Here is a 24,363-nt window from a genome sequence, read left to right as displayed (position 1 = left end):
AACATTCATTATGGCTTCTCGTAGATGATACGATCTGTTTGTTGACAAAATAAAAACATTTAAAGCTGTTTTAAAGCTGAAAATGTCCAATTCTTCTATGCGGTCAACACGGCTAAGCGGTAGGAAACGCGGAAGGAAAGCAAAGGCCAAGCCTGTGCAGCGAAAGCGACGATATGCTGGTATGTAATTGGCCAAAATCTGCTTGCAATTTACACAAAAGAACATTGTCAGTTTTACGTTTGATCCCCACATATACACATTCTGTTTATAGTATTTATGATGGTGAAGCTAAGGAATAACTTTACATTTGGTTTGCACTTGTAATTCAGTTACAGTTTGAATTAATACGTTAGTTCTAGCAGTACCGGTAATGGCACTGTTGTGTCACTTGATGAACAAATTTACATCACATGTTTATCATATTCAGGCCAATGTTAAATGCATGATGTATAGCCTTATAGTAACCATTTAGAGTCTGCATGGTGTGATACATATGGCTAGGATTTCAGTTACTTTTACACACAAAAAATCAAAATCTCAGAAGTAAATAATAATAGCCTGTAGACTGTACATTAAAAATAAATAAATAAAAACAGCCTCAAAACATAAGATCAATACAGATAATTTTGGCTTGGAATAAAGACATATCATATTTTACGGTAATTTTACTTCACATCCATGGTACAGTTTTTAAATTACATCAATAAAAAAAAAAAAATCAATACTATTTTGTTGTTTTTTAATGTTTTATTTAACAACACAGCACATTGATTGATTTGAAACATTTGGTCATTTGTGAAATTTTTGGAAAAAACAACAGCTATATTTTTCCATTAATAGCAATTTATGTACTTTCCAAAAGACAGGACAGCACATAAAAAGTCTTTGATATACCAGTTGTGAAGCATTGGATGGGGCATGAAAAACCAACAAAGAATGGTTCTAATCTACTAAGGTGATTTGATCCTATGATGCAGGAACCGTAGGCAGGCACTCTGCCAATTTAGCTGTGATTTTATAATGCAAAATATAGCCATGTATTTGAAATACATACATTTTGAACATTATGAGGTCTTGAAGTGAACCTTTTGAGCAAGATGTGCTGTATGACTATTAAAGTCAAAAAAAGATTAGGAGCAAAATATTTATTTTAAGTGCACACTTTAATAAAAATAGAATAAAAAACCCACATTAAAGGCGCAGACCATAGTTTAGTTAATGTAAAAACCTGCAATACATTTGGATAAATCTAAAGCTAAAATCTGTGATGTTTAAACAGGGAAATTACAGTACCGTCTAAAACTAACTAGATCTTGTCTCTGTGAATGCTGGTCAACTCGCCCCAAAACCAACTCGCCCCAGTGTTTGGACAACTCGTCCCAAACTTTACAGTCCATAAATAATTGTGACAAAATTCAAAATAGACATCTAGAACTTGGTGTTTTCCCTAACTTGTTTTAGCATGGTGCAGCACCATGCCTCAATAGTGTAGCACCATCTTGCCTTAATCAGTACCATGCTGCCCTGAGATTAAACAAAACAAGCCTTTTCACGAATTAATTCTAAAATTGCCTTTATAAAACACCCAAAAAGGTATTATTAATTAATAAAATATGTCTTATATCTTTTGCCATTCATTTATTAAAGCAAACACATAAATTACATTAATGTTTATTTAAATTAATTTTTGTGTATTTTTAATGGAAAACAAGTGCCCCAAAAATGGCGAAAATGCCCCAAAAGTGTTTGGTCTACCATGCCTTGCCAAATTTCTAGGGAAATCACTACGAACTTTGGTGTCATTTTATTTATTAATATTAGAGTGAAACTCCACTATTACGACCACTTATTAAATGGTTTTATATTGGGGAGATCCTAATATCGGATAAATAATAATCTATTACAATGAACTGTCAAGCCTATTTTAACGACATTTATGTGTTTGTCCCTTATTTCCTTAAAGGAATGATCAGGCAAGGCTTTTGGACTCAGACTGGTGTGCCTAATCAACAATATTTAATGCACATTATTGCTTAAAATATTGGTATATTAACGAAGAAAATGGTAATGGTATGAGTTGACTAAACGGTGTGGGACGAGTTGACCTACTGCCGTCTTTATAACCATTACGTCTCAGACGAACATACATTTAAAAAAAAAAATTGATGAAAAAGTGATATTTAAAGCCTGGTGAAACTACATGAATTTATTCTGATATTGTCCAATAGTGACATCATGTTTGTGGTATAGGAGCTTAAACAAGTTTGAGATTGCAAGCTCCTGTTTTCATCGTTTGTTTATCCAGGGCTTCTAGTGGATTTTAGAAAAATTCTAGAATCCCCGGTTTATCAAAGTATTTCAGTCATGAAATACTGATTGCATTTTATATTGCACTCTATTTAGAAGTCACTTTCTGTAACATATAAAATTTAATTCTGATGACCAGTATTTTAATGTGATATCCTTTACGTAAAGTCTAAACTGAAGATTTGTGTTATCAATCAGTTTTCATTGAAAAATGACATATTTTTGAAATCAAGGAATTGTACAAGATACAGCGATTGAACATAAGTCATAAATAGAAAATAGAAAAATAATTAACAAATATTAATGTAGTTTTACGTGGGCAGAAATATTTGGTGTAGATCACCAGGGTTTCTGCCAGAGGGTAAAACGGGTATGGTGCCATGCCCAAAATTTAATTTTTTAAAGTTAATTTTTTGACAAAATTAATTACTTTTATCATTACACTATGATTTTCTTAACCCTAACCCTAAACTTAACCCATTTTCTTTTTGTGGGCGGTCCTCCATATCCCCTGTTGACTGTTGTTGCATTCAATTCCATAGCACCATACCCAAAAATTTCTTTCTGGCAGAAACACTGATCACCAGTTTTTACATAGACAAGACCACCTCCATCAAGAAGCATTTTAAGCACGCCTTTACAATTGTTAAAAGAAACTGAATAAAGCAATCATAATATAAAATGGTGAAAATTCTAATTGCACAGTCTGATTAAAGCAATTTTTTTAGGCACAAACATTAAAATTAGTCCCTAATTCAAGCCCAGACTATTTCTTACCTGTAGATATCTGCTTGCTTTATCGATCAATCAGTTGACTGGTTTAACATGCATGCATCCAATTAAGGTTCACACATGCTTGTTGTGGTATGGCTCCAGAGTGTACAAGATGGTACCTAGAGCACATTGATTTATTAATCATCAGCTATAGTCATTTTGACATGTAGTGTTAGAGAGGAAACCTCCTACATTTTACTATTAGTAGCAAGAGATCTTTTTATAGGCACCATCCCACAGATAGGATAACACATACCTTTGGTGCACTGGCTATAATGAGAAATAGCCAAATGGGCTCACCAATGGGGATCGAGCCTAAACCGGCCATGCATCAAGTAAGCTCTTTACCACTGAGTTATGTCTCTCTCTCCCCCCCCACTCTAAATGTAAAACAAAGTAAAGTCTAGAAAATAGCCAGAGTTTGTACCCAAAAAGAAATGGGGAAAGGGGGAGGGATTCTTTTTAATTTGGGCATTAGCCAATGTTGTCTTCTAAGTACTTGTTGATTGTGGGTTTTCATAAGAAAAATAAAATAACTGAGATACCAATCTTTGTAAATCATTTGATTGTCTTTAATTTCTTACCGACAATCGTAATATTTTGTTATATGCAAAATAATACTCTGCTTTTGAATAAAGTTTTTCAAAAGGCATGTAACAGGAAAATGTATAACTATTTGAGTTTGTTTTACAACCATAATATTTACTTTGAGTAAATGGTGAACCATGTTGTGGTCTGTTTTCGTGATGACCATTTTACATCTTTCATATTGCTTATTGTTAATCTGCTTAGTTCATTAATATTATAGCAGAATTAAATGTTGGTTTTTGACATTTCTGTTCTTTCGTAATAAAACAAAAATAAGTACTAAATAGATAGTGTGAAGATACTCATTATCTTCAGCTGTTACAGTAATGTGTATGGTCATTTTGGAAGAAATTTCCAGTAAAAATTAAAACAAATGACATTCACACAAATGAAAATAATGATCGATCATACAAACTGTGCAGCCCTGTAAATATATTGGTAATATTAAAACCCAACAAATTGCTATGGAAAATTTCCATTGAACATCCTCCATTGTCTTAAAAACGATAGCATCATGGATGTATTTTATTATTGTAGGAAGATGCAGAGTGACATCATTCAAATTCAAGGAAAGAAAATAATTTTATGATCATAAATAAAAATGAATTCGCAAATTGTGTTTTGTAATGGTACTGGACATATTACTTGATTACTGTACTATTATTAATCAGAAAGACCGACCCTCTTAGTGGCAATTTTTAAGTCCATGTGTTATTTTTAACCCCTGCAATTGCCTGTGGCAATCGGCAATGCAATGGAGTTGCCGCAGAGTTTTTCGTTCTCTGCAGCATTTTTTTTGCCGTGGACTATATTTTTTATTATTTTTTTCAAGATGTATTTTTCCCTTATTGTTAAAAATAAAATATACTTTGTGAATGGAAAACAGATTAAAAGTAAATATTAAAACAGTAACTGCACCGTTATTACTAAGTATCTGAGAATCTCAGCGTCATTGTACATAAATACATGTAAAATGTTTAACATACACTCACTTGAAGTGTTATGACCAGCCTGATGATTAGATATTTGTAGAAATACATATATAGAGAGAGATCGTTCCGATAGTTTAATCAGAATTTCTCCGTCATTAATATTGACAAAATATGCTACCCTTTCTGGTGCTGAGTGGCCTAATCTAAAAAAGCAAAACAAACTTTACCGATTTACTTGGGCTTGAAAGGGGGGCAGAAAGTATGCCGTTATTAAAGAAAATAATTTTAATTCTATATCGCATTAAATATATTCTGACACTTTGATGTCATATAATTAAAATATAAAGATTGAACTGGCACGTCACTGCGGACTGATAAATTGTCATCCCCTTGCAACCCCATTGTTCTTGAACATGCACATGTCATTCGCATGTTAACTGTTATGTCACTTTTAATCAACGAATACCGCCACTGGTATGAATAAATCTTACAGCATATTGACAAACAACACAAATAAACTAATCATTCAAATTTACTTACAATCCAGAGTTGCAAACATGTTAACGGAAAAATTGCTATGGAAAATGCAGTAGACACTATTTTTCCACGGCAAATTATTTGACGTGGACATTTTCTTAATTGCAGGGGTTGCAAAAGTGACTTTTTACTTACAGAAAATAAATGATAAAAATTAATTATACTTTGTTTAAATAATAAATATTTATATATATATACATATTTAAAATACTGTAAATGAATGTGTGAAATGGACCACATACTGAACATCTTGCTCTTTTCAGATGCCGAAATAGCAGCTGAAGCCAAAGATATTAGTGCATCGTCTAGTGGTCAGAATAGTGGCAAATACTTTCTGCGAAGGCGTCATGCCAACCAAGAACATTGTTCTGGAGAGAAGCTGGACCAGGCACACGCAGAAGCTGTGCCAGTGAAGCGGCGACGCAAGTCCAGTTGCAATCCAGCACTCACGCCAACAGGTTTGTACTTCTCAGCCAGTCCATACAATACTGAGCTGTAGTTCATGTTTCAACCCACTATTTTAAGGTCAGTCATTTTGGTAGTTTATTTTGTTAGTGTTTTTTAAGCTATATCTCTCTCTTTAGGTGACATATCCAATTTTTACTATTATTTAGTAAAATTGTATTAACAAGTAAAGTACATTTTTAAAATCACTGATCCCATGGCTAGTGGATTTGATAAAAATTCTAGAAGCCCTGACAGTGATATACAGTATATACCATATTTCATTTTAATATATGATGTCACTTACAGTAAAACAACAATTTATACTGTGAAAATAATAACTGTGTTTACTATTTTTCTCTAGTGACTGATATACTAGTAGTATTGTTTCACAAATATTTTTAAACATTTCACTGCATGTTATACAAATGAGATTGTGTTATTTACCATATTTGTGTTTTATTTATCATTCTTCATTGTTTTTGAAGGTGCAGTTGGTGCAAAGTACTTGCAGGAAGACTTGCCCGTGGAGGTTTTACTGAAGATCTTTAGCTACCTGCTAGAATTTGATCTATGTGTAGCATCACAAGTGTGTAAAAAGTTTAGGGAAATTGCCAATGACTTGAAGTTGTGGTGAGTTCCACTAATGTTTGTTGACTATTAAAGCCGCACACCCTAGTTCCATCCAGCGAAAATAAATTATAATTTGGTTAATCTGTGAAGAAAAATCTCACAAATGAACAACAACAAATCGGATGTTGATTGCGCGAACCGTGCACGAGAAAACAAACAAAACCAAAATGATAACGGTCACGTAATATACCAACGTCTGTGACATTGAAATGGAAATATCCCCTCTAAAAATAGATTAGACCGTGTCTGCTCAACGTTTTTTTCTCAGACGTGCATGCGATTTATGAAATACGAAAAATGCATTTTGTGGTATTACAAAAACCAGGATTACCAAAAAACACTTCATGTGAATGGAAATGTATATTCTAAATAATAAACTGTAAGTAAAGTGCAATTTTATTTGCGAAAAACAACGCCGTAATGGTTAACAAGTAGCTGTAACTAGGGTGTGTCCCTTTAATCAGCAGTTATGAAATCAAGGCAGTTTTTAATATGATTAAGATACTTTTGTTGTGTGGAGTGGTCTTAGCATTACAAAACATTGCATTTGGGTGGGGAGGGGGTATTTTTTTTTAAAGCCAAATTTAGCCTTATGTAAGTATCAAAAGCCCTAAATGTTTTTCTAAATTTGAAGCACTTACATATTCAGTTACAGTTCCACTTCTGCAACAAGGTGGCCCTTATGCAAATCAAAGTGTAAAGTAAGGGCATTTTTTTAATACAATTGATTGTTTAATCATTAACAAAAGCATTACTTTCTAATGAATGTATTTCAATCAACCATATTGGACAGGTTGTCCTTTACTCACAAAAAATATGAAATAATATTGGTGGCTAATCTTAATATGTAATATACTTGAATTATTCAGGAAGAACCTGTATCAAGAAGTGTTTGAGTACGATGCTCCATTGCTGCATCCAGAAGTACAAGTTTTCAAATTCATTGATGCTTCGGACACAGAGTATGACAATCCTTGGAAGGAGAGCTTTAGGCATCTGGTAAGGATATATATTGTTTTTTAATTTTCCGTAACCCATAGCTGTAATATTGGGTGTCCATCATCTTTTAAAGCAGATTACTGTTAAGAAAAAGGAAAAGGAAAAAGGCAGTGATGGTGGCAACAGCTGCCAAAAGTTCCTACCTGTCTCCTACAACACACATCTTCATTTTCTTGTTTACTGGCATCGTGGTTAGGCCATCGGTCTACAGGCTGGTAGGTACTGGGTTCGGATCCCAGTTGAGGCATGGGATTTTTAATAAAGATACCAACTCCAAACCCTGAGTGAGTGCTCCGCAAGGCTCAATGGGTAGGTGTAAACCACTTGCACCGACCAGTGATCCATAACTGGTTCAACAAAGGCCATGGTTTGTGCTATCCTGCCTGTGGGAAGCGCAAATAAAAGATCCCTTGCTGCTAATCGGAAAGAGTAGCTCATGTAGTGGCGACAGCGGGTTTCCTCTCAAACTCTGTGTGGTCCTTAACCATATGTCTGACGCCATATAACCGTAAATAAAATGTGTTGAGTGCGTCGTTAAAATAAAACATTTTCTTGTTGCTTTTATTCTATATGTTGTACCAGTTTGTGTTTCACTTTCAAAATACTTTCGTTTCTCATATAAGATTGCACCCTAAAACTATGGGAACTAGAATTATTATTTTTTGTAGTGTACTGAAAGCCCTACAGTGAGAGTATTAGATTTTATTATATTTTTAGATCTTGAAATTGGGGAAAGTGTTTTACAATGTTTTAGTAATACTTTTGTGTTTTGTTTTTCAGTACCATGGCTTCCATGTACGACCGGGTTATCACAATCTGTACCACCCAAAGGGCAAGAAGTCTAAAGCAAGCAGACATCTACAGGTGAGAAGTAGTATTCATAATGATTTATTTCAAATGCCTCTATTTTGCATTAGAAAAATAGTATTGGTTAGCTAATATTTACCCCAAAAATAAGACTATGGAATCTCTAAGAGCTGTATGAATGGAATCTCTAAGAGCTATATGAATGGTTTCCTCAGTTGCTTCATTTCCCATATCCAACCAGTAGAATATTGTAGGTCATCTTGTATATTATTATACCTGGAGTGGGATCAACTAAAAATGCCTATTGATGTTAAAGGGACATTCCTGAGTTTGCTGCATTGTAATAAAATATTTCTACTATTAAACTTACATATTAAATATATTTTCTTGTTGAGAATATCAGTGTCTGTATATTCAATGTGTTCTGGTCATCTTAATATTGTAAGAAGCCCAAACTGGATTTCTTCTTCAAATAATTTCGTACGTACGAAAAAATAATATTTTAGGAAATAAGATGACATTTAACCTAGTACAAATATTAGAACGATCAGAAACACGTTTAATATACAGCTACTAATATTTTATGTAGAAAAATATATTTGATAATTAATTACAATCGTTAAAACGTTTCTGTTAGTCAGTAACATCTTAAGAGTGCAGCAAACTCAGGAATGTCCCTTTAACACAGAAAGTTGGTATATCTGGTACTAAGCTATGCTTTCTATATTGCTGTCTCTGTCTGTCTATCTATCTCTGTCTATGTCTCTGTCTATATATCTATATCGCTGTCTCTCTCTCTCTATCAATCTATATCTATGTCTGTCTCTCTCTTTGTGCTCCAGATCAGGTATTATACACAGTATTTGTATGTGTTTGTTTTTTGTTGGTTTTATTACTTGTAATGTCATTCAGCTAAATCTACTCCTATGTTAGTAGTGAAATATGTCAAATGATACTCTGAGAATACTTTATCAAATTATATTTTAAAAACTGAATTGTTAAACTTGTCAACCAACACTGAACGCTTGTCATTTTAGTGTTTCCAAACGGTGGAGCAAGCATACAGCTTTGTGGATAAAGTTGACATGGACGACCCAATAATATTTGTTCATTCTGGGCTGTACCAGGGAGAGTTCCTGCTTATCGACATTGATGTCTCAATTATTGGTGCAGGTAGAATATTTACACTAGTTACAGTAAACCTTTCACTGGTTTGGTCACATAGTTCCTGTTAGTTATCAGTGCTGTGAACTATTGAAAGGATGATAAAGATGACTTTGTTGTTTATCAAGTGATAATGGTGAAGAAAATCACATGATTTTTATGTTCTGTTTTGTGTAAAAATAAATCATGTGTAAAAACTGACAAATGATATGAGAATGTTATTACTGTTAGAAATGTATTCATTGTCTCACTTGCAACGGATTTTGTGGAATGCTTTAGCATAAGTTTTACTGGTTGATGAAACATCACAAGTATTATGCACATAGGACAGGGTCAACTTTGTTTTTCATTGAATTTTGGTTGTTTCAGCAAATTTATTGGTTTCTCAGAACCATTCAAACTACAAGTGCAAGTTCAACTTGACTGTATACATGCATCATGGCTGGTCATTTGTTTAATGATATGTGTGTCAACAATCATTGTTTGGTGGGATGTTTTACACCCATTGCACACTATTTATTTAAAATCCTTAAATATTTTAACTCTCTTAAAAATAGTATCTTCACCATAAGCATAGGCTTGTCTAATACTCGTCATGCAACCTTGTTACTCTTGCAGCTCCTGGCAAAGTAATAGACCATGTTTTCATTGAGAGGGAGAGTGAGTCAACAGTCATGTTTGTAGAAGGTGCTAGAAAAGCTTATCTTGGATATATCAGTCTTCGGGTGAGTTAAGTGTTGTATAAACATTTGTTTGATTTAGTTCCAGTGTTATTCTTTTCTTCTGTTAATGTGTCCTTTTGGATAAAGCAGGAGAGCAATCTATTGTTCTCGTGATGATAATACTAAGTAAGAAATTAAAGATAGTGAAGTTATAGTAATTCCACGTATTAAAAGAAAGGCAGACTCACTCACCACTTTCTGTCTTTGGGTGAATATGAAAGTAAGTGTGAGCAGCTGCTCGTCTCTCATGGATAAGGCGCTCACCTGATGCATGGTTGGGTCTTGGATCAATCCCAGTTGGTGGACCCATTGGGCTATTTCTCATTCCAGCCAGGACTGATATATCAAAGGCATTGGTATGTGCTATCCTGTCTGTGGGATGGTGCATTTAAAAGATCCCTTGCCACTAACGGAAAAATGTAACAGGTTTCTTCTCTTAAGATGATATGTTAAAATTACCAAATGTTTGACATCCAATAGCAGATGATTAATAAATCAATGTGCTCCAGTGCAGTCTTGTTTTTAACTCTTGGAGAGTCCAGTGTTACATTTATGGTTTCTTCCAATCAGATTGCAATTGTGACTCATTTACCGTAATCAACTAGGACTTCAGTATTATCTGTAAACCATTTTAATTTAAATTTTGTGGTAGTTTTTTTTAAATTATTTATATACAGTTGAATCCCGTTGGCTCGAACCCTGTCTGTGCTCATTGGGTAGTTCAACCCAACCAGCCAGTCAGCATCATGTAAGTGTAACTCGGGACTTCGTTTGTTTCGAGTGTTGCAGTGTATTCGAACCTTCCGAGTTCGACCCAACAAGATTTTACTGTAGTTTGTTTTCCAAATTTGTTTATTTATCATGTGAATTAAACTCATTGTGGGAACATTTTACAGTTTATGCCTGACATCACATCATCAGTACCGCACCACCGGCATTACGCTCTGGAAATAGCTGAAAGCTGTTCTCCAACAATAGATCAGTGTAGAATAAAAAGCACATCTGTGGGTAAGTATGTTAGCCTTACATCTATTTAAAGAAATGATCTGGCCCCGAAAACTAAGTTAAAATGGACCATATGTACTCAAATGTTGTCCTGTAAAATTTGGAAAAAACATTTGCAGAAATCATATTGAAGATGAATACACTTTAAATGTTCAATAGATTAAAAACATTTTACTCTGTTATAGTCTAGTCAAAAATTGTTTTGATCTCTTGCAAACATTACAACAATAAAAACATAACATTCCAAGCAACATGCTTTCAAGGCCGCCATTTTAAGTTCCATGCAAGCTGCTAATATTTGGCAATGTTCAGTGTTCACTATTATGCTCCAGCATATTGTGATCTTAATTTTTCTTTATTTTAATTTAAATGTTTTCTTATATTTTAGTGTAGTAATTAATTATTAATAATAATAATAATTAAAATGCCTACTACACAACTAACCCATGATTAAAAATGATTGTTTTATACTAGCTAACAGGTTTTATTAAAGGATGGTTTTGATCACATGTATGTAATGTCTGTTGTCATTGTTTTTTTTCTAGTTGGAGCAGCTGTGTGTGTATCTGGCTCAGGGGCTGACCCAACTATCAAACACTGTGTTATTAAAGACTGTGAAAACGTTGGACTCTATGTCACAGACTATGCACAGGTTTGTATCCGACTACTGTATCTACTTCATGTTGTCAAATTGGATTATAGCATGTAAGTCATTATGTTTTGAATGGGAATGTGTGTTTCTTTCTACTAGTATGTTTTTTATGTGGGGGTTTTAATGTTTTATCGATAACATTTCATCAGAGTAATCCTCTAAAACATGAAGTTATTATTTGGGTCAGTAGAAAATTTTGCTAAATTCTCTACTAAACTTCAAAAATTGCAGAAACACGGTTATTTTCTGACAAAATATCAATTATTTTATTAAATTATTTTGCAAAGTTAAAATAAAATTTGCCATTTGTTTTTGAAATTCGCAATTGGTGAATTTGGCGAGTGCCAGAGCTATCCCTGTCTGGTTGAACATCTTCCATATGGTCTTAATGCATATATTTCATGTTGTTGAATTAAATGTTATGAAAAACATGCACACTGTTATGGTACTTATTTTTTATATGATGTCTGTTGTTGTTTTAGGGAGTGTACGAGGACAATGAGATAAGTGGCAATGCCCTGGCGGGTGTGTGGGTCAAGAATCATTCCAACCCCATCATGAGACGGAACCACATACACCACGGACGTGATGTTGGAGTCTTTACCTTTGACAATGGGCGGGTATGAAAATAAAGCTAGTTATTTATTAGTCCCCTACCGGTCCAACCGGAGGGGCCTATAGGTTTTATCGCCATCTGTCTTCTCACATATAGTTTTCAGCATTTGGATCTGACATTTTGTGTGTAGCTTTATCATGTACTGTTACTGATCAACTTTAACTTACTTTTATGCTGATTTACCCGCTTTTCACAGAAGTATGGTGCTTGAATTTAGGAGATACAGAACAAATTTGAGGGGGGGGGGGACATGTATTGCTTTGTTGTTTTGGCAAAGTATGTGGTAAAATTATGGTTCAGTTATATTTACGGACCTAAATTACAGTGAAACCCCTCTAAACCGGACACCCACAGGACCAAGTAAAAAGACTGGTTTTAAGGGGTATCCGGTTTAGAGAGGTTCTCTTCTGTACTGATATTTATGAAGGGACTGTAAACAACTGTTCCAGTCTACCGAGGGTCCAGTTTTAAGGGTTTTGTATATCTTTTAAAACAATTGGTAACAAATTATCTTCAAAATATGTTGACAATTAATTTTTCAGGATTTTTATTCATGTAACATTGACAACAATAGGAAACCTCTCGAAATTGGTCTACACATTTACTATTTGTGGATTATATTGATTCATGTATTTACAACAATTAAAACTTATCTTGAAATTTGTTTCCGCATTTACAATTTCAGGGTTATTTTGATTCGTGTAACATCCACAACAACAGGATAGCTGGCTTTGAGGTGAAGGCTGGAGCCAATCCCACTGTTGTACGATCTGAGATTCACCATGGCCAGACTGGTGGTATCTATGTACACGAGAATGGGCGGGGCCAGTTCATCGACAATAAGATACATTCAAACAGCTTCGCAGGGGTGTGGATCACATCAAATGGAGATCCAACAATAAGGTCTGGATTAGCAGTCTTAAGAGATGTTTAAAATAAATAATTATGATTGCATGTCAATGGCGGAATGGGTTTGAAGAGGAAACTGCTCAAAAAGTTCATATTATATAATTGGATTATGTGTGTGGTGTATGTTGTAAACATTTTGAAATACCACATTCTCACCCCATGTTAAATTTTTTAAAATAGGAATTTTAATGAGGAGTTTTGCATTTAATTTTAATGGAACTACTATAATTGGAATGTGCCAGCATTGTTCATTTATTGTTAGATTTGTAGGAAGATGTTTGAAAAATGTCATTTTATGTGTTATATTTTGTGTTATTACTAGCAAATGTAATGTAATCATTATTTTTTGTTGTGGGTAGTTTTTAGTAGTGACATTTTGTTTTGCCAACTGAATCAAAAATGTGGTATTCATCTAAAAAAAAAAGTCATTAATTTATTGTTATTGTTTCAGAAAAAATGAAATTTACAATGGTCACCAAGGTGGTGTGTATATATTTGAACACGGAAGAGGATTGATAGAAGACAATAACATATATGGTATGTCCAACTTATGTTTGTTCATAACATGCAGTGGACTCAAACCACTGTTTACTTCTAACAATGATTTTTAAGAAGTTGCACCAAAAAGATTGACTTGTTCCTAACTAACAAAAAAAGATAACCAGTTTATACCTAGACCTGCAGAGGTGCAGAAATGGAAAATATTTAACCAGAACCAACTAAAATGTACTATCCCGCCAGTATTTCTACTAGTCCGCCAGCCCATAGATAAAAATATTATTGTTTAATAATATTATAATATACATTTCAAATGATAGTCTTAACCATATGTCTGATGCCGTATAACCGTAAATAAAAGAAATAAAAATGTGTTTAGTGTGTCATTAAATAAAACATTTCCTTCCTAGATAGATATAAATTTGACAAAAACATTTTTAGTAACTTGGTTGGCCAAGTGATCAACATCACATGGCAAATGAAATAAAAAAGACACACACCCTCCCCACCCCCGAAACCTTGATTAACAAAACCAGATCACCCGTCGGACTAGTAGTCGTATTGTAACTCTTCTGTCAAATTTTTTACTCACATATGGCGAGCGGGGCGAGTACTTTCTGCACCCCTGACCTGCCTTATTACTAAGATTTCTATATGTACTGGATAATTTGTGGGCTAGTTAAATTGGATAATGGTTAATAGCAATTATTATTTTTTACAGACAATAATAGTTGTTTGTTTCAACCTGGTGAAATAAAATTGTTAAAAGCACTTGTGGTGTACTTTGCCTGTTGTGTTTTATTTATGAATTTACAGATTTATGAACATACCTAAAGGATTAAATAATGTTTGTGTATTTCAGGTAATGCACTGGCTGGTATTCAAATCCGCACACACAGCAATCCAATAGTCCGGCACAATAAAATACATGATGGCCAGCATGGAGGAATTTATGTGGTAAGTCAAACTATTGTATTTCATCCAACTGTTTTGTTAAAAAAATAACATACATTTGAAACTAATGACATTTAAGAGCAGTTGAATAAGATAAACATTTAACATGAATTTTCACATACCGTATTTTCCTATGAATTATGCGCAACGGTGTATAATACACACCCCTCACTTTGAACATTTATTCCAAGAAAAAACAAGCATGAATAACAATATAATGCACACCGTTTTTTTAAACCACAAAATCAATGATGAATGCGAGATGTACCGTTCTCCCCCTGTCACCAAAATTAACTAAAAGCGAAACAAAACTTAAGTTAGGTATTTGCGTACATAGACCTACATGTCACACAAAACGTAGGCTAGTACTTGTTTACTTACATGTCACACATGCATAAATCAAGACAAAATTATATACCTATACACTGTAAATGACTAATAAATAAATGAAACAAAAATATAGCAATGTGAATGTGCGAGATTTCTGATTTTATAGTAGTGTCATATATTTCCGGTTTGACGGAAATGGCTGAATTAATCTCATGGAAATTAAAAATATTTAAGGTCCATTTTTATGCACTTTTTGATGAGGCATGGATGCTTTTGTACGTTTATTTTCCATTTATTATAACCATCACAACTGAAAAGCAATTTTTAACAGGGTTTTGGCGTTTAACACTGTTAATCTGTAAAGTACTGTAAACTACCGATCAACAATCTTTTGTTTTCTGTTATGTATAATGCGCACCACCATTTTTAACCTTTATTTTTCGGGGAAAAAAAGTATGCATAATACATGGGAAAATACAGTACTGAAATTTTAGTGTAATATCTGTTTAGTGTTATTATGTGAGATTTGTCAGCTATGAGTACAAATATTGGTGTTTTAATTGCTTTCTGACTAATTAGACTCCTAATAGCTATGATGACTGTAAACACCGGTTCTGTTCTATTGTAGCATGAAAAGGGACAAGGTTTGACCGAAGAGAATGAGGTTTACTCCAATACGTTAGCTGGAGTGTGGATCACCACTGGAAGTACCCCAGTACTGAGGAGGAACAGAATACACAGTGGCAAACAGGTATGCCTCACATCGGTGATACATACTAGTACGTGTATATAGTGATGGAAAGAAATACACATATATAGTAACAGCAAATATTGACTGCAATTAAATTCATCGTCAACAGTGTCAGCAAATTAATTTTGTTACTGGCAGTCATTCCCTTAATACTGACATTCAGTCCCACATTACATCTCTCTTTTTTATACAGGCTTAACTGTTCTGGTAGTGAATTGAATTTGGTGTCAGATACCACATGCTCCCCATATGTCTTCCCATCAGAATATTTTAAGTTATGTAAAAACTTTATTTTTGACTAGTATAGTAAACGTTTAGTGTGAGCCATGCACATTAGTTGGTATTATGAATTACTCATACTTAACCTGAAGAACATAACTTACCTTTGTTTGACACCCAATAGCCAATGTGTATTTTTGGTCTGGGGTATCATTAAACATTAATTCATTGAAGAAAATATATAGGCTTCATGAAATAAACTGACAATCAGCTAATTTCATTGGCCATTCTAATTGTCTGGTTTAGTTACATTTTACTAATTATGTTACAGATTGTCTGATACGGTGCTTAACTTGACCACCTATTTTGAATAAGGAGCCTTCTGCTTTAAAACTTAGGAACACCATGAGTATGGGAAAGAAGTTTTTACCATGTCAGTTTTTATATGCCGGTCTATGATGGGTCGTATTATGGTATGACGTTGTCCGTGCATCCGTCTGTTAACTTTTTCTTGTCCGGACCATATCTTGCATACAGATGAGATGCATACAGATACATACAGGACCATCAAACCTCATATGTAGGAATTACTTGGGATGACGGTGTGTCGCGTACTATTACTGTGACCTACTTTTCACAGTCTATTGCACATAACAGTAAATCCTTGTCCGGATCATATATTGCATGCAGATGCATACAGGACCATCAAACCTCACATGTAGGAACAATTTGGGATGTTGGTGTGTCACATACAGTTACTAGGTCACTGTAATACAAATAAATCAAATAATTTGTCTATATTCTGAACATCATAGGAAATCTTCCAGTATGCAATTCGGCACCGACAAGACATATGCTAATTTCTTGGCGGTTCTGTATGTATTGTTAACATTACATACATAAACTGTTTCTCTGCTATTATAAATGTGCCACCAGAGTTACCCATGCTAAACAAAATTTCCCTTTCTAATAAAGAACAATAACTTATTGATCAGACAGCACCTTCTCCAGTGGATACAATATCATCAGTAGTTGGTCCAAAACAAATTGTTTATCCATCCCATTGCAAAAATTTCACATAATTAGAATTAAATCATATACCGTAACATTAATTAATATCTATGGCTTTCCATCAGACTCCTGACGGTCATATCATGTACCTCACTGGTATTCTTGTTAAAGAGATGGTATAGGGTCTGTGGCCCTTTTGTTATTAAGAATACCTTCGGTGAGTGAAGATAGGAAGTGATTTACTCAAAATCAAGATTGATTGTATTCTAATAAATCTTCTTCATTTCAGGTTGGAGTGTACTTCTATGACAATGGACATGGAGTACTAGAAGATAATGATATTTTCAATCATCTTTATTCTGGTGTTCAAATTAGGTAAGAGTATCTATTCACAACTTTTGTCACTAGTTTCTGTTTGGGTTGTTTTAGACAATTTTCAACTATAATCCAAAGGATATAATGACAAAATGAGAAACAGAAGTAAATATATGGCTTTAAAAAACTGAGTTAGAAGGTTTTTTTACAAATCAGTAAGATTTTATAGTAAACAGTTTATTATTAAAGTGGCCCAAGTTGTTGTTTATGCAGTGAAATAACTTCTTTTCCAATTTTAACATAAATCAATTATAATGAGATCTAGATTCAAATTTATTACCTATGAGGTACAGCATAACGAGGGTCATATTTATCGTACGATTTCCCTCGTATGTCATAACTAAATCGTATGTCCTACTGACATTGTCATTTAATGATTGGCTGTTGTAAGAGTACATTTCTTTCTGATTGGCTGACACGACATTCCACAGATACTACTTTCTTCATTAATAAATTTTTATTTCGAGTGTAAGCTGATCACATGCCATAATAACAAATACGTGTTTTTAATTAATTTAATAAAACATTAATTGATTATTTATGATAACTTGTATTATATTACGATGTAGTTGTGACACATCAAACACTTAATTATGAATATGGGTTCACAACTGTTAGAAATCTATACTAAGGTCGACGAGTCACTTTTCGCACCCTTGTTTTGGCTTCGTACATAATAAATGTATCATATCTTACCGTAATTTCACTTGAAAGCCATATTTAGTAAAAGGTACAATGTTTTAATCACAAGATTTTCTTCAAACACATTCAGGTGCGTTAATAATGTTAAAACATAAATAAATTCAATAGCAATTTTGCACTGGAATTTTTCCAGCATTCTTAAAACGGAAACGTCATGTGCCCAATTTATAGTTATTGTAAGGAGATGCAAAGTGACGTCATTGGAATACTGACGTCATTCAATTTCAAAACTAATTATTTCAATTACTGTGTATTTGTTTCCTTTTTAGTATACACATGCTTTACAATTTACAGCTGTTGATACATGTGTACTCTTTACTTATGGGCACGTAAATTTAGAACATGTTGTGATTTGGTTTTCAAGACATCAATGAAGAAACCGGCCTCGGTGGTGTCGTGGTTAGGCCATCGGTCTACAGGCTGGTAGGTAATGGGTTCGGATCCCAGTCGAGGCATGGTATTTATAATCCAGATACCAACTCCAAACCCTGGGTGAGTGCTCCGCAAGGCTCAATGGGTAGGTGTAAACCACTTGAACCGACCAGTGATCCATAACTGGTTCAACAAAGGCCATGGTTTGTGCTATCCTGCCTGTGGGAAGCGCAAATAAAAGATCCCTTGCTGCTAATGGAAAGAGTAGCCATATAACCATAAATAAAATGTGTTGAGTGCGTCGTTAAATAAAACATTTCTTTCTTTCTTTCAATGAACAAACATTACTCTGCTGTTAAGGAAACGTTTGCAAGACAGTTCTACGGTAATAAACAGAATATTACATTCGTGTCCATGACACTCGTGCCTAAATTATCACATTTCCCTCGCTCTCGCTCGGGGAAATATGATAATTTAGGCACTCGTGTCGTAAACATCGTCTGTCATGGACACTCATATAATATCCTTTATTTATTAACTTTGTGTAATAATGAATGAAGAATGAATGTTAATAATATATTCTCATCTATTGTAGTTAAAATATAACATTTATTTACATGTTTAGAGATTTATAATTATTTTTATTTTCACAGAACTGGAAGTAATCCTTTGATTCGGAAGAACAAAATCTGGGGCGGTCAGAACGGTGGTATCCTGGTCTATAACAGTGGGCTGGGTATGATTGAAGATAATGAGATATTCGACAATGCAATGGCAGGTGTTTGGATAAAAACAGACAGCAACCCAGTGCTACGACAGAATAAGATTTATGATGGCAGAGATGGTGGAATTTGTATATTCAATGGAGGAAAAGGTATAATTACTGTGACAACATTTTTTTGTTCTTCAGAGTGTTTTAGACTTTCGTATTGATTTGTTTCCATGCTTATATGCAATTAACCACCTGACTACCGAGTTAAATTTTGACAAAAACCATGTTGAGTTTATAACTTTTACTCACATATATTCACTTGAAATAAAAGTACATATTTGAATTGGTAAGTATTATTTTTGTAGGTTTTTCTAAGTTTTATAATATTTTTAGATCAGTTAATGTTAATTAAAATTAGGCAAAAAAAAAAAAAACTTCATATTCCAATATTTGGTAATTTTTGTTATTTTTAAAACGATCAAATGTATTACCAAATTAGCTGTCACAATTAGCTATCGATTCCTCAAAATGACAGTGACATTCTGCTGTTGTTCTAGCAAAAATACTTGCTGAAAACCAACTCAAAATTCCTATGTATTTTCCATTGAAAAACAAAAAACTAAAACAGCCATACTCTTAAGTTAATCCATTTCCTGTGTTCTATTATTATTTCCGGTGAGTGTGTGCAAAAAAGCGGGAAATATGAATTGGGGAATGCACTGTATACAGTGTACAGTATGTCAACTGACGTGACGCCAGGCGAGATATCTCGTCTGCAGTAGTCAGAAGGTTAAGCATTGTAAATGTGTGTAGTTACATGGGTGTAAGACAAAACAGGCTTTGTCAATTCTGCCCCTCATGTTTTAACTATAAGAAAGCATTTCTGTTTTCTCTTAAAGGTATTCTGGAGGACAATGACATATTTGGGAATGCCCAGGCTGGTGTTTTGATCAGCACACAAAGTCACCCGATTCTCCGTCGGAACAGAATATACGATGGTCATGCTGCTGGTGTTGAAATCACAAACAATGCAACTGCCTCCCTGGAGGACAACAAGATCTACAACAACAAGTTCGGAGGATTGTGTGTCGCCACTGGTGTCAATCCGGTGAAAAAAAGTTAGTCCTTGATTTCTTTCTTCTTTTGTGATTAGTTTGTTGAAGATAATTGTTCATGTATGTCAGTTAAAGATACTTGGGTGTTTCCATTGGTGCCCCCCCCCCCCCCCCCCCCCAAAAAAAGATATATATTTAATTTTGGTCATATTTTTCTGTTTATTCTTTAAAGATGCTTGTGGTAAAAGTTAATATGACATATTGATAGTGTGAGTTTGATTGGGGAGGTGGGATAGTAAAATACTTCTTTTTACCCTGTATTTTTTCCCCACCAAGTATTGTGTTGTATTTTGGAATTTTCATGAACTTCATTCTCATTTCCTGAAGAAATATATTTACTTATTACCGTAACATTTTGTTAATTTTGTTCTTAGATAATGTTATAACTGGGAACCATGACATGGTTGCCAAGGCTGTGTCCACTGGTCAGTGCCTGTACAAGATTTCCAGCTACACCAGTTTCCCCATGCATGATTTTTACAGGTAACGGTCTTTGTTGAATCACAACACCAAGCTTACTTCAATCCTCAGTAGCATAAAGCCTTTCTTTATACCTGCTTTTAAAACAGCAGTCAGTCATGGTCAACCATCTAAATTCACTTATTTGCATGAGCATTTGTGAAATTTATACTGGAAAATAATCATATTTGTTGCAAGATTATCTTAATTCTTGACACTTAAATCACATTTTATTTATATATGATGACACTCGCCATTTTGAAAATATAACCCATTGTACTTATTTTGTTGTTTCATTTGTAGATGTCGGACGTGTAACACAACAGAGAAAAATGCTATATGTACAAACTGCATAAAGACGTGTCACTCGGGACACGATGTGGAATTTATTCGATTCGATAGGTTTTTCTGTGATTGCGGTGCAGGTACGCTGAACAATTTGTGCCAGTTACAGGGTGAGCCAACCCAGGATACGGACACACTTTACGACTCCGCAGCCCCAACAGAATCTCACACCCTGAGAGTTAACTGATTCACCTCGGCCTCAACCTGTGGTGCGGCATGTTTGTGGTATTCATCAAAACACCATCTGTGATCGAATCAAACACTGGAGCTGACCAGTAGGGTAGTTTTTGTTACAGCAGAGTAATGAAGAAGAAAGTACTGGAAACATTCGTTTGACTGGCACGTCGAGGTCGTGCGGCAATAAGTTGACAGTGAATGCATGTGTCCATGTGTGTGTGCTCAAGCGTGCCTACGCTTGTGTGTACTGGCATCACATTGTTGATATCAGTCTGTGGTATTGGATGTGTGTCTGCAGTGTGCTCGAGTTTAAAGCTTTCATGGAACACGAAAACAATTTGCTGAATCAGGGTTTCTTGTCTGTTACAGTATCGGTCTACGATTTGTGCGACCTTTGTTTTTTGTTCCATTGCGAGTTTGATGTTTGGTTATGTGGCTGTTCTGCTATTCTGACTGCTACAGTGCAGAATCCTGAGATCGTCAAAATGAAGCCCAGCAAAGCTCCCTCTACAAGTTGTCCAAAGTACTATTACATACCGGTATTCAGAGCTTTTGTGTTCTGAAGTTCTGAACTAGCATTACCGCAAACAATCAGCAAAAACAATAACAATGTTTGCAAGTGTCCTGTCCAAAATGTTCAGTGGACACTGCATCATAAACCAAAGATTTTTCAGTGTTGTGTTTACAGGCACAATGGCTTAAATCTGTTTATGCTTTAAAAACTAAAAAAAGACTTGTAATCTTTGCATGAAGAACTATTTATATACTCTGCATTTTTCCTTAGTTTCATTTTTATAAATATATTTATTTTCCTTTTTTTTTTGCTTTTTTTTTTTTTTTGCTTTAAATGCACAATAATATGTTTAATATATACTACTGGTATTTGTTAGTGGATTCAATTTGCTTTAATGCATGAACACATATTCACTATTGCATGGGTATCTCTTTGGTAAAACGTTGGTTGATAATGTGAAGGTATTTTCTTAGGATTATTATAAAGAAATGTACCAGCAAACAGTATGGTTCATTTATAGAAGAAACAAAATATTGTCAGTTAATGATTAGAACAAAGTTAACGGGAATATATAATAGTTAAATTTTAGAACTCTACTAATATTTCTTTCTAGTCTAACAGGAATTTGTTTTAAAAATAAAAATGTAATGAAAATATGCTTAGTTGATGATTAGAACGAAGTTAACAGGAATATATAATAGTTAAACTTGAGAACTGTACTAACATTCTTTCTAGTCTGACAGGAATTTGTTTATAAAAAAAAATATGAAAAGCTACCTGTCTTCTATAAGTTTTTAACTTGTTATTTGTCATCTATGGAGTGTTCTGTATTGACTGTGGTTTTGGCTTGAACACTGTTGACCACACTGCCGTGTTGTCTTGTCATGGGTTTTATGGTCACTTGACTTTATTAGTCTATTATTTTACCTCAGCAGTAATATTAAGTTCTTGGCTTACAAGAATTGTCAAAGCTTATTGAGTTTTATTTTATAATAGTTGTATATTATCTGCATAGTTGTCTTTGATACTACTCTGTTGTGGAAATGCATGTATTCATAGTGTTCATATCTTTATTACCTGGCACACATCAGGAATACAACACTGGAAAACACCATCAATTGTAATTTAATATGACTGAAAATAATAATCTTTATTAACCATATGGTTCAGCATTAAGCAAGTTAATAATAATTATATGAAGCACAAGTGTAATGACGTAATTTTGGGAAGCGACGTAACATGACGTTGCTTCTCCAGTCCTAGCTCAGATTGTGCGTTTGAAATATGACGTCATTTTATCGTCACCTTCTAGTTGCGGCTGAAACATTTTGAGTTGGGTCTTGTTATACATAAAGAATACAATAATAATATGGATAATAAAGAAATTATTACACTTGTGTGTGAGTCGTACTGATTTTACGATTCATGTATTACCCTCGATCTCACTCGGGCAATACAACAATCCTGACACTCCTTCGTAAAATCAGTACTACACACAAGCTCGTATAATAATCTCTATGTCTTTTTTAATATGTACCTTATATACAAATATATAAAACTGTTTTAAAATTCATTTTGGGTTTTTTACATTCCTGTATATGGTTGCCACAGTAACAAAAGTAACAAAAGTAACCACTGAAAAGTTTTTAAAAATTGATGATCCCAAAATCTATTTTTGTATTAATTAATATTCAGATATACTTCTTTTCTCTAAACATTTTATTGTTTTTTGTTTTTTTCAGAAATGTTACCTTTTGTAAAAAAAAATAAAAAATTTAAAAATCTGCATTGTTTTTTAAAACTTGTTTTTTCTTTTTTTACAAAATATTAAAATCCCATTTTAATTTAATATAATTGAGATAAATATTTTTCAAAACTATGAGAAAGGAGAAACTAGATGAGAAGAATGTAGTTCTTACAGTATTTCCATGTGCATAATACAAATATTGTTTGTATGTATCTGTTCCATTTTGTTTTTGTCTTCTTCTTTTTTACTGAATCATCGTACCTGTACTTTGTAGCTCACTTACATGTTGCATGCTTAGTGCGAATTCATTTTTATACAGAGTTTTGATACACCCACTTTATTCTGTTTTAAATCTTATAACAGTTTTGTGTCATAGTCGACAATTATATTTGATATTGACTATCACAAAAAGTCTTCCTACTAAAATTATTGTTCACGTCTTCCCATTTTTGTCCAAGTCTTTTTCTTCATTAAGATTATTATTAAAGAAAGAATATTTTTAAAAGTAATATGCTTTGCATCATTTGGATAGATATATTGATGATTTTTAACAGTCGTGGTTACCCTAATCAGGGCTAGCTCTAGTCATCGACAAATTTGTCAGTTGAGAATTTTAGAAACAAATTTTATTTTCAGCCCTCAAAATTCACAATGGCAGTTGATAGTGCTGCCGCAAAAAGTTATTGCATAATTGATCTGCAGCGGCATTTTATCATTACGGGCTATTTACTTTGTTATTATCTATACTGAAGTGCAGTCGCGATATGATCTGAATTTTAAGGGTTGAATTTGGTCAAAAATATGTAATGATTGATATTTTGTAAGAATGTAACTGGGTTTTCTATAATTTTTTAAGTTTTATCAAACATTTGGCAAAAACATTTCTGCTCACCCAGAGCTACATGTAGTCCTGCTAATGGTGGTGTTGGAGAGTGAGGCATTTGTTTTGCAAATTTGTACAACACAATATTAGGAAAAATTAATAAACAATAT

General features: G+C 33.8%; 1 protein-coding gene across 1 annotated transcript; it reads left to right on the top strand.

Moving 5' to 3' along the window:
* The first annotated feature begins 4 nt into the window (after positions 1 to 4).
* On the top strand, positions 5 to 22,926 carry LOC121371496 (F-box only protein 11-like). The gene is made up of 19 exons (XM_041497426.1): positions 5 to 179; positions 5,402 to 5,596; positions 6,071 to 6,215; positions 7,085 to 7,214; positions 7,995 to 8,078; positions 9,059 to 9,194; positions 9,804 to 9,910; positions 10,804 to 10,915; positions 11,458 to 11,564; positions 12,047 to 12,184; positions 12,866 to 13,083; positions 13,541 to 13,626; positions 14,450 to 14,544; positions 15,500 to 15,622; positions 17,142 to 17,227; positions 18,955 to 19,175; positions 19,913 to 20,131; positions 20,503 to 20,611; positions 20,891 to 22,926. Exons 1-19 carry the CDS (start codon positions 83 to 85, stop codon positions 21,117 to 21,119), a joined length of 2,637 nt encoding a protein of 878 aa, XP_041353360.1. The 5' UTR covers positions 5 to 82; the 3' UTR covers positions 21,120 to 22,926.
* The last annotated feature ends 1,437 nt before the right edge of the window (positions 22,927 to 24,363 follow it).

The sequence above is a fragment of the Gigantopelta aegis genome, chromosome 4 (assembly GCF_016097555.1).
Source record: "Gigantopelta aegis isolate Gae_Host chromosome 4, Gae_host_genome, whole genome shotgun sequence".
Lineage (NCBI taxonomy): Eukaryota > Metazoa > Mollusca > Gastropoda > Neomphalida > Peltospiridae > Gigantopelta > Gigantopelta aegis.
This window is presented reverse-complemented; position numbering and strand designations above follow the sequence as displayed.